Source organism: Rhinopithecus bieti, unplaced genomic scaffold, assembly GCF_001698545.2.
Source record: "Rhinopithecus bieti isolate Rb0 unplaced genomic scaffold, ASM169854v2 scaffold_9976, whole genome shotgun sequence".
Taxonomy (NCBI): domain Eukaryota; kingdom Metazoa; phylum Chordata; class Mammalia; order Primates; family Cercopithecidae; genus Rhinopithecus; species Rhinopithecus bieti.
In genome coordinates this window covers 303450-317148 of record NW_016806761.1, presented here as the reverse complement: position 1 = coordinate 317148, position 13699 = coordinate 303450, and the positions used below count along the sequence as shown (strand labels likewise).

Below are 13699 nucleotides of genomic sequence, written 5' to 3'. Positions count from 1 at the left end.
TAATTGTATGTTACATGGATTTCACCTAAATTAAAAGAAAATCATCAGGGTACTCATATCTACAAAGTACATTTGAAATCAAGCTCTTTAGAAGTCAGAGTCTTCCACAGCTGGCCTTTAACTAGCCCCTGTAGCCTATGTTCTACCTCTCTCCTACTATTTTAATCATTACTGCTACCATCACCATGATATTGCATGGGATCCCGTTGAATCCCAAAGTGTCATATATGCTCTGCCTCTGCTTCCAAGCTCACCAGTGTGCTTTGGGAAGTCTTCACCAGCTGTTCCAGCCCATGGTCCTCTCTCGGCTCCAATGGCTCTTAACTTTATACCCTTGCCACTCAAAACATAGTACCTGCTTGGCATCCCCTGGGAGCTTGGAAGAAAGGCGGAATCTCGAGTTCCCGCTGCAGACACACTGAACAAGATCTTCAAATTATTTTAGTGCACATTAAAGTTTGAGAAGTGCTGGTTTGTACTAGTTGGCCCCAAGTCAGGCTGTGGATCAGAATCACTTGGTAAGCTATGTTTATGTATATTATACTCTTTCAATAACACATGCAGATGGTAAAATTACAAGCCGTACATATACAAAAAAGGGTGAAAAAAGTAAGTTTCCCTCCAATTTCAATTCCTCGGATTTCCAGCCCAGAAGTCATCTCTCTTAATGTTTCTTGGGTATTTTTCCTCCTTCTATGCATATGCAAGCATATATGTACATATGTATTTCCTGCCCTCATTTTGATTTTACACAAGTGGTAAAGTACTGTACACATGGATTCGCACTTTTCACTCAAAATTATATCATGGAGATTATGTTAGCACATGTTGATCTGCCCAATATTCTTCTTAGTGATTGCATAGCAGTTTTTGTAAAGTTGTATAGTTGTAATATATGTAATTTATTTATTTTCAAACCATTGGCTGGGCACAGTGGCTCAAGCCTATAATCTCAACACTTTGGGAGACTGAGGCAGAAGGATTGCACGAGCCCAGGAGTTTGAGACAAGACTGGACAACGTAAAAAAAAAAAAAAAAATTAATTTGGTGTGGTGGCATGCACCTGTGGCCCCAGCAACTCAGAGGCTGAGGCAGGGGGATTGCTTGAGCCTGGGAGGTTGAAGCTGCAGTGAGCTGTGTTCCTGCCACTGCCCTCCACCCTGGGAGACAGAGTAAAACCCTATCTCAAACCCCTGCCCCACTCCCCCTTCCCCTGCCCAAACCATTAAAGAACACCATATTGTTTATTACGGTGCTATGGTGGCTATCCTTTGTGTATATCTTTGAGCATATGATGTGCTAATTTCTATAGGATTAAAGAATTGCCAATTATGTGTGCTTTAAAGTGCTAAGAGACAGTGCCGAATCCTCTCTAAAAAGAGGTACCAATTTACATTCTTGAAGAACTTTTAAAAACACATTTGAGGCTACTCTGTATTTCAATTCATGAGAACTCTGTGGCAGAGCCTGGGAATCTGCATTTTACTTCTTTGGTGATAGTGATAAAAGAAATCTGCAAAATGGAGTGGGGAACCAGAGGGCAGATCTCCCTTGACCCCCAAGCTGCTATTCCTCTTGGGCTGCCTTGGGTTGCTATTTATCTATGTGACTGTTCTATCTCCTCACCACGGTGGAAGGTTCCTAAAGACAGGCCTCAGGATTGCTGCCTCTTTATATTCTTACCCCAGCACAATGCATTGTACAACAATGTTTGTTGATGTTAAGTGTCTGTGGCTCATGTGATTTTTTTTTTTTTTTTTTTTTTTTTTTTTTTTTAGTTCCATGGACCAAAGACAGAGGAGAATCCTGGGCCAGCCCCTTTCCATCCCTACTTCCCAGCCCAAGCAGAAAAGGACATCAATGATATCTTTCTTTTCCAAGGTCTGACACAAAATACTATGAACACATTTCTCCTCCCAGCAGCTGTTTTGTAAGATGTATGTTTGCTTGGTCTGTGGTTACTTAGTCCTGCTCCCCTAAAGTTCCTTCTGAAAAAACTTTGATAACAGTTCTTTTAACATGGATAGGATGTTTACAGGATGACAAAAAGATTAGTTGAGAATAACTTGCTGCTAACTCAATAATACAAATATGGTGTGGTGGCTCACGCCTGTAATCCCAGCACTTTGGGAAGCTGAGGCAGGCGGATCACTTGAGCTCAGGAGTTCTAAACCAGCCTGGGCAACATGGCAAAACCCTGTCTCTACCAAAAATACAAAAATTAGCTGGGCATGGTGGCATGTACCTGTAGTCCCAGCTACTCAGGGCTGAGGTGGGAGGATCGCTTGAGCCCGGGAGGCAGGGGTTGCAGTGAGTTGAGATTGTGCCACTGCACTGCAGCCTGGGCAACAGAGTGAGACGCTGTCTTGAAAAAAAAAAAAAAATGTTAGATAAAAAAGGAATGAACTGTAATGAAAATCCAGGAATACTAATGAAGCTTGGAAATCACCAAATCTCATCCATAGCACTACTGAGATAGCTGAATCTCAAGCCAGTCTCCCGCTCTAGGCCCCTCTCTAAGGATGGTGGGGAGGTGGCTTTTGTCTTCTTTGATCTTGTCTGGATCTTTCAACATCTTGATTCTGACTCTAGTACATGTTGCTGTGTTTTGGGTCCTGCTGCACACCAGGGTCTTCCTGCATGAGAGCTCACAGGCTTACTACAAAGGCTCAGAGACTAGCCTATCTCTTGCCCCATCCCTGGCCCTGCAATTACTTCGAGTTCAGTGTTTTTGTTTGTTTGTTTTTGCGACGGAGTCTTGCTCTGTTGTCCAGGCTGGAGTGCAATGGTGTGATCTCAGCTCACTGCAACTTCCGCCTCCCAGGTTCAAGCAATTCTCCCTGCCTCAGCCTTCCAAGTAGCTGGGATTACAGGCATCCACCACCACGCCCAGCTAATTTTTTGTATTTTTATAGAGATGGGATTTCGGGGTTTTGCTTTGTTGGCCAGGCTTGTCTCGAACTCCTGACCTCAGGCGATCCGCCTTCCTCGGCCTCCCAAAGTGCTGGCATTACAGGAGTGATAGAGTTTAGTTCTTAAAGTACAGGTTTCTGCATCAGACAGTGTTCCCCAATTTGCATTATTCATGAATTTCTCTTCCTGCTCTTAATTGCATGTTCAGATGCATGCATTCTGGAGTTGGGACATCCTTTAAGTGCCCTGAAATGTTTGTAGATGTGCACTAGATCAGTCCTGAAATGTTTGTAGATGTGCACTAGATGTTTGCAGATATGCTTTGCTAATTGTGTCAAGTGCTATTGAGAGGTTGAGTAACATGACTACTGAGAACTGACCCTTGGAATTAGCCATATGGCAGGGTAGGGGTGAGGGGACATTAGCCTGATTGCAGAGAGTTCAAGAGGCAATGGGAGGAGACAAATGGGAGAAAACAAGTATAGAAGTCTTTCAAGGCATTTGGCTACAAAGGAGAGCAGAAAAATGGGAAAGAGCTGGAAAAGAAGGGGTAAAGAGAGCTCTTTGAGGAGTAACGGCACTCCTTTCCCTGTGAAACGGATCCCTATTCCCAGGTCACATCAACACTGATCAAGTCTTCTTTCTTTCAACTTCTATCACACCCATAGCTGCTCTAGAGCCTCTCCCCATAATCTTCCTAACCTACCTCAACACCAGCCTGCATTATCTTTATTGCCCTCTTTCTCCATCAATTTATTCATTGTGTAGACCAAATGAGTACATTTCCAACAAAACCCAGGCATTTTTAGTAGGAGAATGAAGGGGTAAAATTGAGCAGGCCATCGCGGGATTTTCTTTAGAGGGAGGGATTGGGGTTGGGATTGGGTATGACTCTGAACACTCCCAAATTAATACATTTTTGACCCATCACCCAGGTCTCTTGGAAACTGAAGTTCCAGAAGCGGGAGCCTCTGAAGAATGTGTTTTTCGTCTTGGCAGAAAGAGCTCGGGACCCCAATGCTAAAAAGCGTCACATGGCAATGAGAGGCCTGGGAACCATGGCCTGTGAAGCCCCTGACAAGGTAGGGAAGGAGAGTGGGGCTCAGCCAGCCGCCTATGCCTCTCCAACCCTCTTGGTGTGGAGACTCCAGGGCTGGAGTATGGTCTCTGAGGTATTAGTTATCTATCACCCCAGAACAAACCACCGCACACACTTAGCAGCTTACAGCAACACATGTTGATTATCTCGGTTTTCGATGGTCAGGAGTCCAGGTGTAGCTCAGCTGGGTCCTCTGCTCAGGATCTCACCAGGCTGCAATCAAGTGTCTGCCAGACTGCATTCCTTCCTGGAGCTTAGGGTTCGCTTACATAGTTGTTGGCAGAATTCAGTTGCTTCCCATTGCGGGACAGAGGTTTCTGTTTTTTTGACTGCTGTATGCCAGGGGCCACTTTCAATGCCTGGAAGCCACTCTCTCACAGCATTATGTAGACCAAATGAGATGTCTGTAGCTGTGTACTAGATCTTTGTTTGTAGCTGTGTACTAGATCTTTGTTTGTAGATGTGTACTCGATGTTTGTAGACGTGTAGATGGGTACTCGCTTCCTCCAGGCCAGCAGGAAGGTGTTGCCTCCTCCTGTCTGCTAAGATAGAGTGTTATGGGCTGGGCTGCGGTGCCTCACGCCTGCAGTCCCAGCACTTTGGGAGGCCAAGGCGGGTGAACCACTTGAGGTCAGGAGTTCAAGACCAGCCTGGCCAACATGATGAAACCCCATCTCTTTTGTATTTTTGTAAAAATACAAAAAATTAGCCAGGCATGCCTGCAATCTCAGCTACTCGGGAGGCTGAGGTATGAGCAGAGATCACACCAGGTACTCCAGCCTGAGCAACAGAGCGAGACTCCATTTCAAAAAAAAAAAAAAGAATCTTATGCAATATAAAGTCATGTCCGTAGGCTGGAAGCGAGTCACAGTTTCCTTCTGCACTCAAGGGGAGGAGACTTATTCAAGGTGTCACCCATTCAGGGTCATCTTAGGCTCATGTCACCTCAGCAATATCAGTTGTGGGAGACAGAGCTGCAGGAAGGATAAACTCACAGCTGTTACCCGTCCTGATGAATTTAAGTGATTTTTTTCTAGTAATTTATGTTTGTTTCGTAAAAGATGTTTTTTCCACCTCCTGTTTTACCATCCGCCAACTTCAGTGCCCATTTTGTCTCCTCCCCACTATAAAGGTACCTAGTTCTCCCCAGGCCCTGAGATCACCCAGGTCTGCCACCCTATTTGAAGAGCCCTACCCAGCCTCACCCACCCACATGCCACACTCCAGATCACTCTTTCTGTTTTCCTTCCTAGGCTGAGCTGGGCTCTTGGGTTGGGCTAATGGAGCTTTTCTATTTTAATGAGAGTTGTGCAGATCTTGAAAAAAATCCTTGGTCTCTTAATTCAAGTCCTAGGTTATTAGTAGCCTAGATGTGGGGTTGCTTTTCAACCCATGGGGAGCAATTCCTGTGCTATTAATGCTTTTCAAACCTTGGTGACAGGTGAGAAAGCATAAGAAAATTGTCCTCGACCTGCTGGTGTACGGATTGTATGATCCTGTGAGTTTGGAAGTCATCCATGAGAGTATGAAGACTCTGACCGTCGTTCTGGGCAAGATCCAGGGGAAAGGTTTGGGTTCCTTCTTCATAGACATCACACTTCAGACCAGGACTTTATTAGATGATGTAAGTAAATTAGAGAAATTCTGCTTTATTGAAATCAAAGTGGGATTAGAAATGTGACTGTGGGGCCAGGCGTGGTGGCTCATGCCTGTAATCCCAACACTTTGGAGGCCAAGGTGGGCAGATCACGAGGTCAGGAGACAGAGACCATCCTGGCCAACATGGCAAAACCCTGTCTTTACTACAATACAATTAGCTGGGCCTGGTGGTACACGCCTGTAGTCCCAGCTACTCGGGAGGCTGAGGCAGGAGCATCACTTGAACTTGGGAGGCAGAGGTTGCAGTGAGCCAAGATCGCACCACTGCACTGCGGCCTGGCAATAGAGCAAGATTCCATCTCAAAAAAAAAAAAAAAAAAAAAAAAAATGTGAGCTGTGGATGGTTTGTTGCTGGGGAACAAGGTCTCTATTATTCACTTATTTATTAACACATCTTGTTGAGAGACTAGTGCTGTGCTAGGGTTGGGAGGACATATAAAGATGCATAGAATTTTATCTCTACCCCTCAAGGGTTTTTTTGTTTGTTTGAGACAGGGTCTCACTCTGTCGCCCAGGCTGGAGTGCCATGGCGTGATCTTGGCTCACTGCAACCTCCGCCTTTTGGGCTCAAGTGATCCTCCCACCTCAGCCTCCCAAGTAACTGGGACTACAGGCACATGTTACCATGCCTGGCTAATTTTTGTATTTTTGGTAAAGATGGGTTTTCACTATATTGCCCAGGCTAGTCTCAAACTCCTGGGCTCTAGTGACCCACCTGCCTCGGCCTCCCAAAGTGTTGGGATAACAGGTGTGAGCCACTGCGCCTGGCGAGTATTCATCTTAACAGAGAAGTGGGTATATGTACACTGATGATGATGTACACTGATTGACTAACATGTAGTCAATGCTGTCTTATAAATGTGGCAATAGCAATGATTAGCATTTAGTGAGCCCTCACTGTGTGCCAGGCACAGTGCTAGGCAGTTTACATGAATCATCTCATATAATCTTCACAATAACCCTGTCATGAGATGGGCACTGAAATTATCTTCACTTTGTAGACAAGGAAACCAAGGCACAGAAAGGTTAAAACTTGCCCAAGTTCACAGAGCCAGGAAGTAGCCATGCCACCAGCTCCTCTGACTATAGGGCTGCACTCTTAACTCTCAGATGACAAGTCAGGCTAAGCAAAAAGTGCACCGGCACATTGTTCAGTCCGAAACTGAGAAGAGTCAGAGACCCTGACTGCAAGCTAACAAGTTAGCCTGCCAGTTATTCTGTCCCTGAAAGACAAGACCTACAGAACAGCGAACAGATCTTTTATTTACTCCCAGAGAGATTTGCAGCATGTCCCCAAGCCCTAATTCTCTCTGGAGCCACATGGTGAGAGCCAGATGTGTCAGCAGCACAGGAGGGGAGAAGAGGCCTTGACCTTATGTAACTTGGAGCTCATATAGGAGCTGGGCACATGTGTCCCACCTGCTCCAGAGACACAGAGGGATTTTTGCTCTTGAATGTAAGCCGGTCCTCTCTGGGGAGGGAGTGAAGAAAGGTCCCTACTTACCACATTGGAGTGTAAGCAGATGTCTCTGGGGAAATGGCTCTAAATCTCTTGGAGGTGCCATCTGAACTTCCAGAACTTGTTTGTCGTTCAACCACTTTTTTTTTTTTTTTTGAGACAGGGTCTCGCTATATTGCCCAGGCTGGAGTGCAGTGGCCTAGGAACACAGCTTACTACAGCCTCAACCTCCCAGGCTCAAGTGATCCTCCCACCTCAGCCTCCTGAGTGACTGGGACCACAAGTGCATGCCACTATGCCTGGCTAATTTTTGTAGTTTTTGTAGAGATGGGGTCTTGCTATGTTGCCCAGGCTGGTCTCTAACTGGGCTTAAGCAATTCTCCTGTCTCAGCCTCCCAAAGGGCTGGGATTTCAGGCATGAGACATGTGCCTGGCCTTCAACCATTTTTAAAAACCCTGGTTGCCTGGAATTTTTGAGCAGAAGTCCCTGGCCACGTAGAAACACAGAAATTCTTATGCAGAGCTGTTTGCTGATAGTTTACATCTCGATTACAGATAGCACTCTTCACTATCTGAGGCCCATCCCTAGGAGGACGGGCATCTGTTTTACGTGTCTATACATATTATAGCATTAGGGTATGGCTTTGGATGGGGTACATTCTCCATTAAAATTAGTTAAACACACACACACACGCGCGCGCGCACACACACACCCTCACTGATAGAGCAGTGAAGATAATACAACCCTAAGCCAGGCGTGGTGGTGTGTGCCTGTAATCCCAGCTACTCAGGAGGCTGAGGCAGGAGGGTCACTTGAGCCCAGGAGTTGGAGGCCAGCTTGGGCAATGTAGCAAGATGCTGTGTCTAAAAAAAAATAAAATAAAATGCAATCCTAAGGCAATTTCGGTATGCATCATGTGCTAAATTTTTAAAATATATTTCACGATACCATTAGTGGTCCTCAGTCTTGCTGGGTCTCTGTGACCCCCAGTTCTTGGTGCTCCTTCCCCCCTGTGAAGGCCCATCCCAGCCCTCCTCCCTTTGGTTTACCTGGAGGAGGACTTAGACTACAAAACCCGTGCACCAGGAGTCAGGTGTTTGGGTTACTATACTGGCTCTGTTACCTGACAGTGTGATTTTGGGCAAGTTCCTTAAGTGCCTTGGGCCTTGTTCTCCTCACCTGGAAAGGTGATACTTGGACCAAACAGCTCACCTTGGAAAGAAAGAGAGGGTGGAGTCCACTGAAATGCACTCAGGGACAAACCAACCAATCAGACTGGAATCAGGGAGAGGTGGGAGGGTGTTGGGGGAAGAAACATGATTATTATATCTACTGCAGATAGGAGAAACTCAGACCAAAAGCAAAGAAAAGAGACTTGGCAAAAATGCTGGAGTAATAAACAGGGAACTGGTTGAATGAAGTTTCGTGCAGAAAAGAAAAAGAGAAAAAAGAAAAGAAAAGAAAATGAAAACTCCTTTGTTTATTGACATAGAAAGAGCTCTCAGACTGATGAACACTCAAACTGCATAACAACAGTGGCATGTGCTTCCATTTATGTAGAGAAGAGGGAAAGGATCACATGATATACATCTTTCTTCTTTATTTTCGGGAGAGATACACACAAAACATAACTTTATTAGCTTGTGGGGAGGAAAATTTGGTGGCCGATGGAGAGGAGTAGGAAATAGATCTACTTTTTCTATAAAGCTTTTTGGTTATTTTGAATTTTGGGAACTTTACAAATGTATTCTATCTCCACAACATGAAATAATGAACAAAAAATCTGGGAAGGTGGGAGTAGCACTAGTGATTTCCCAGGCTAGTCCTCTCATCTGCTGGAGAAGAGGTTCACTGAAGCCTTTAGGCCCTCTTCAAGCCATCCCTACCCACCCAGCTAAGTACTTTAGACCAGATCTCACCACCCACCCTGTAATGTACAGACAAGAGTGACGGCTGTGATGTGTTCTGATTGATGGCTGTGATGTGTTCAGATGCAATTGCCTTTTGGTAATGATCTGGCTTTCTTATTGTTTTGTCGATGGGGACCACAGGAGAACGACAGTCTGAGATACTCGGCCTTTGTTTTGTTTGGGCAATTGGCTGCCTTTGCCGGGAGGAAATGGAAAAAATTTTTCACCGGTCAGGTTAAGCAGACACGAGATTCCCTCCTGATCCATTTACAGGACAGAAACCCCCAGGTTGCCAAGGTAAGACCTTGACTCTGCAAACAACAGAGTGACATCTCCATGCTATTCATAAAGGGAGTTGCGAGTTGAGACGCCAGACCCTGGGGTTCCTGCTAGCACTGCTGTAGATACTTAGCAGCATTGCTGTATGCATCCTAGACAAGGTGCCTCTTCAGTGTGTAATCTCTCTTTGAGCAAGAGTGTTATTTTCCATCTGCCCCACCTGCCCAAGCCCAGTACTTGTCAATGCTAGATAAGCTCAGGGTAATGGGGTTGGGGGCAGAGAGGCACAGATTTAATCAATGGTGCAGCAGCCCACATAATGAGGATATTTATTCATGCCCAATTAGCTTTTGTCATTGTGCTTGGTATAGATTTCCCACCTATAGCTGCTTTTCTTTTCTTTCTTTTCTTTCCTTCCTTTCTTCTCTTTTTCTTTTCTTTTCTTTTCTTTTCTTTTCTTTTCTTTTCTTTCTTTCTTTCTTTCTTTCTTTCTTTCTTTCTTTCTTTCTCTCTCTCTCTCTTTCTTTCTCTCTCTTTCTCCTTCCTTCCTTCCTTCCTTCCTTCCTTCCCTTTCTTTCTTTGTTCTTTTTTTTTTTTTGAGACAGAATTTTGCTCTTGATGTCCAAGCTGGAGTGCAATGGTGGGATCTCAGCTCACTGCAACTTCAGCCTCTGGGGTTCAAGTGATTCTCCTGCCTAAACCTGCTGAGTAGCTGGGATTACAGGTGCCCGCCACCATGCCCTGCTAATTTTTTATATTTTTAGTAGAAATGGGATTTCACCATGTTGGCCAGGCTGGTCTCGAACTCCTGACCTCAGGTGATCCACCTGCCTCAGCCTCCCAAAGTGTTCGGATTACAGGCGTGAGCCACCTCGCCTGGCTCCACCCATGACTTATTAATTTCTTCTGGTAGTTTTGTTTTATTCTTGGAGAAAATGTGTCCTAACAAGGTTGGATCAACTTCAGGCCTGCTTTGGAGTGGGACTTGGTGAACGTTTCAAACCAATTGGGAGCAAAGCTTTCTACCAAACCACTTGCCTTCTTTAAGTTACTGAGACAGAAATTAAATTTCGGAATCCAGTACTACTTTTGATGAGATAATAACAAGGGCTGTGCTAAACTATAAAGCTTTGCCCTTCCCACCAGTCCCCAAATTATAGACATGGCCATCTTATAAGTATACATCCTTTAAGATTCAAATGTTGAAACTACCTGGAAGTTACTTTCACACTTTCAGCGGCCCCCTGACCACAGATTGGGTGCGATCCTCTGGGATACTTTTCCTTGCTTGGGATTATAGAATGCTCTAATAAATAAAATAGTAACATTATTTTTCTCAGGCTTGCAAAACAACATTTCGAGCCTGTTCTCCATATCTGAAACTAAGGAAGGAATACAGCTTCCAGAGTGAAGAAGATCAAAGGAACACTAAGCTCTACCGGCAGCTGGTGAGTGAGCCAGGATAGGAGAGAATTCTCTTCCGGTCCCTGCCCTCCTGGTGGTTAACACGGAAGGTGGCCAAGCACAAGAAAGAGATACCCTCCATAAAATGACTCAGGCCAACTATGTTTTTTTTCTTTCTTTTTTTTTTCTGGACAGAGTCTTGCTCTGTTACCCAGAGCAAGTGCAGTGACACCATCTCGGCTCACTGCAGACTTCACCTCCCAGGTTCAAGCGATTCTCATGCCTCAGCTTCCTGAGTAGCTGAGATTACAGGCGTGTGCCACCACACCCGGCTAACGTTTGTATTTTTAGCAGAGATGGGATTTCACCATGTTGCCCAGGCTGGTCTCGAACTCCTGATCTCGAGTGATCTGCCTGCCTCGGCCTCCCAAAGTGCTGGAATTACAGGTGTGAGCCAGCATGCCCGGCCAGGCCAACTATGTTTTGATTGTAATTGACCCATCATACAACATAAATGACAAAACGCCTAGAGGATCAAGCACAAGATATATTGGCAGTTCCAGTTCAGGTCACTAGCTGGATGCAGGTGATGCCTCCACCTCTCCTGCTTATCCACGTGCTCTGCACTGACCACTGCCTACTAGTTATATAGTCAAGGAAGTTTGCTGAATCCCGCCCTCATGCATACCTTTGCTAATTTCTTTCAGAGCCATTATCATCCAGAGATCCTGCAGTTCTTCTATGCAAATAAAATTCTGTAAGCGCAGAGCAGCAAGGAAATGGTTCTATGTGAGTGCATTGCTGAGCCATCGTGTTCCCCTGTTTTATCTCACTGGATGCCTCTTCTGCTTGCCTCTTGGGATTGTAATGGAAAAGAGGGTGCTGGGAGAGCAATCAAAGGCAAAAATAATACATGGAATTGTATGATTATATCTAAAGTAAAATTCTAGACTGCTTTCACTTATTTCATTTCCTCCCCATACAAATTTGATGAGCAGGTACACACTTTCTTTAAAACATTCCAAGTGTATATAGATTCAGTGCTTATTTCTCAGCGTTTTCTTTCTTAGGTTCATCTCTGTCACCTAGCTTTTATTTTTAATACTCAATTTCTGAGGCTTAGGAGAATACTTGTTACCTTAAGGGTTTTGTTTTTGTTTCTGTTTTTTTTTTTCTGGTTTTGTTTTGTTTTGGTGTATTTGCTATTGATACCTTTTCTTGCCAAGATTTATTTAAAGTTGGCCAAGATACCAAGAAGGTGGCTTGCAGGTGTATCTTTAGCATCTCATAATTGTAAACAGTCATTGCTTTCAAGATCATCCGAAACAAGAATTAATAGAGAGAAAAAAATACATAAAGCGTGTGTTGAAAATCCTCATGCTCATGATATCTTAAGGGATAACAATAGTAGGTAACACTTACTGAGTGCTTACAATTTAGTGGACGCGGTCAAAGTGCTTTTTGTAAGTTCTATTTAATACTTGCGACAACCCTATGAGGTAGTAAGTACTACTATTGTTCTCATTTTATAGATAGAAAGCTAAGACACAGGGAAATTAGGTAACTTGCCCCAGATAACTCAGTAAACAGTGGAGCTGGAATTCAAATGCGTACGGTCTGATTTCTTGAGCCCATACTCAATAACCATGGCATCCTGCCTGTCCGTGGAATAACTGATGGATGGTTAGAAATGTTAAAAACAAAACAAATGCAAATGTCTCTGCTTCTGCTCCTCTACTAAGCCCAGCTAACTTTTGCTTTTATATGTACTAAGTATACATTTTCGTTATGTGAGCTGAGTGTATGTTTTTATTAATTACTTTTTGGCTATTAATGCCAATTATTTTGGTGATCAATTCTAGTTATCTGAGGAGTCACATCACTCATAAAAATCACAAAAAAGATCTCTTAGTCCTGCTCACCCTCCCTCCAACCAGATTGCATCCCAAGCTTCTATAGAAACTCTGGTACCACCCCTGAACTCAGTATCCAGGCCACACCCAGAGTGTTTTGTTCAAGACAATTTAAAACACGAGAGATTATAAAAACTACAGCGGGATCTTAAACGGCATTCTGAAAACCAGGAACTCAATTTTCTGCTGTAGCTCCCAGGGACAGGGTGGTGTGACACAGATGTGGGGGTGAGGAGAGGCCTAGGCGAGATGAGGATGTGGGAGATGGCAGACGGAGTGGCAAGTGCCAGGCAGGAATGGATTTTCTTCCTTCCTGTTTTGAATCTGAAGAACATGACAGCAAGAGATTTTAGGAGGGACACAGGCTCAAGAGGGTGTGGGTGGTTCTGAGCTGTAAGCCCCCTGCCCCTCCCAGCACCTGCTCCCCGGATGTTGGCCTCTTTGATTTTGTTGCAAGGTTGGTTTAAACTTGATGCAGTTCCATTAAGTGATCAGTGAGTGGTCTGAGAAATGACTGCATGTGGCTGGCATTCAAAAAGGTGGGGATAAGGTGAGATGGGTGGGGCTACGTGGTATAGAGTAGAAAAACCTATGCAGTTAATGTCACTGTATTGGTTAAAATTGTGGAAGATGTGGTTGAATTATTTGACTTTAAGATTTCACAGTAACCTTTTATTTTGGTGGCCCCCAATGAGTCATGCCTGCTGATACTCATGTCCTTATTTAGTCCCTTCGGTTTGAATCTGGGCTGCCTTTGTGACTTGCTTTAATCAGGAGATTGTGATAAATGGCACTATGCTGGGCCTAGAACTCTGGCAGTTTCCTCGTTTGAATTGTGGGGGAAGCCAGTTGCCACATAAGAAGTTGAACTACCAGGAACAAAGGAGAGTGCCTGAGATCACCATGTGAAGGAGAATGGAGACACCCAACCCACAGCAGAGTCTAAAGCCCAGACACATGACACAAGTTGTCCCTTCCAGCCAGACCCTAGCCGTTGAAGCTACTCCAGTTGGTACCATATGGAAAAGAGACAAGCATCTCTGTCAAGCCCATCTCAATTGC

General features: G+C 44.6%; 1 protein-coding gene across 7 annotated transcripts in view; it reads left to right on the top strand.

Annotated features, from left to right (window-relative positions):
* MRO (maestro) overlaps nt 1-11688 on the top strand; it is a 44345-nt gene extending 32657 nt beyond the window's left edge. For 6 of the 7 annotated variants that reach the window (XM_017877550.1, XM_017877544.1, XM_017877548.1 and 3 more), the window contains 6 exons: nt 1779-1881; nt 3849-3995; nt 5454-5636; nt 9183-9338; nt 10661-10768; nt 11432-11688. In XM_017877550.1, coding sequence (XP_017733039.1) covers nt 1783-1881; nt 3849-3995; nt 5454-5636; nt 9183-9338; nt 10661-10768; nt 11432-11485 — 747 coding nt within the window. In that variant the 5' untranslated portion in view covers nt 1779-1782 and the 3' untranslated portion in view covers nt 11486-11688. The remainder of the gene's footprint in view (nt 1-1778; nt 1882-3848; nt 3996-5453; nt 5637-9182; nt 9339-10660; nt 10769-11431) is intronic. The other variant, XM_017877551.1, reaches the window with a different exon arrangement.
* Nucleotides 11689-13699: the final 2011 nt, after the last annotated feature.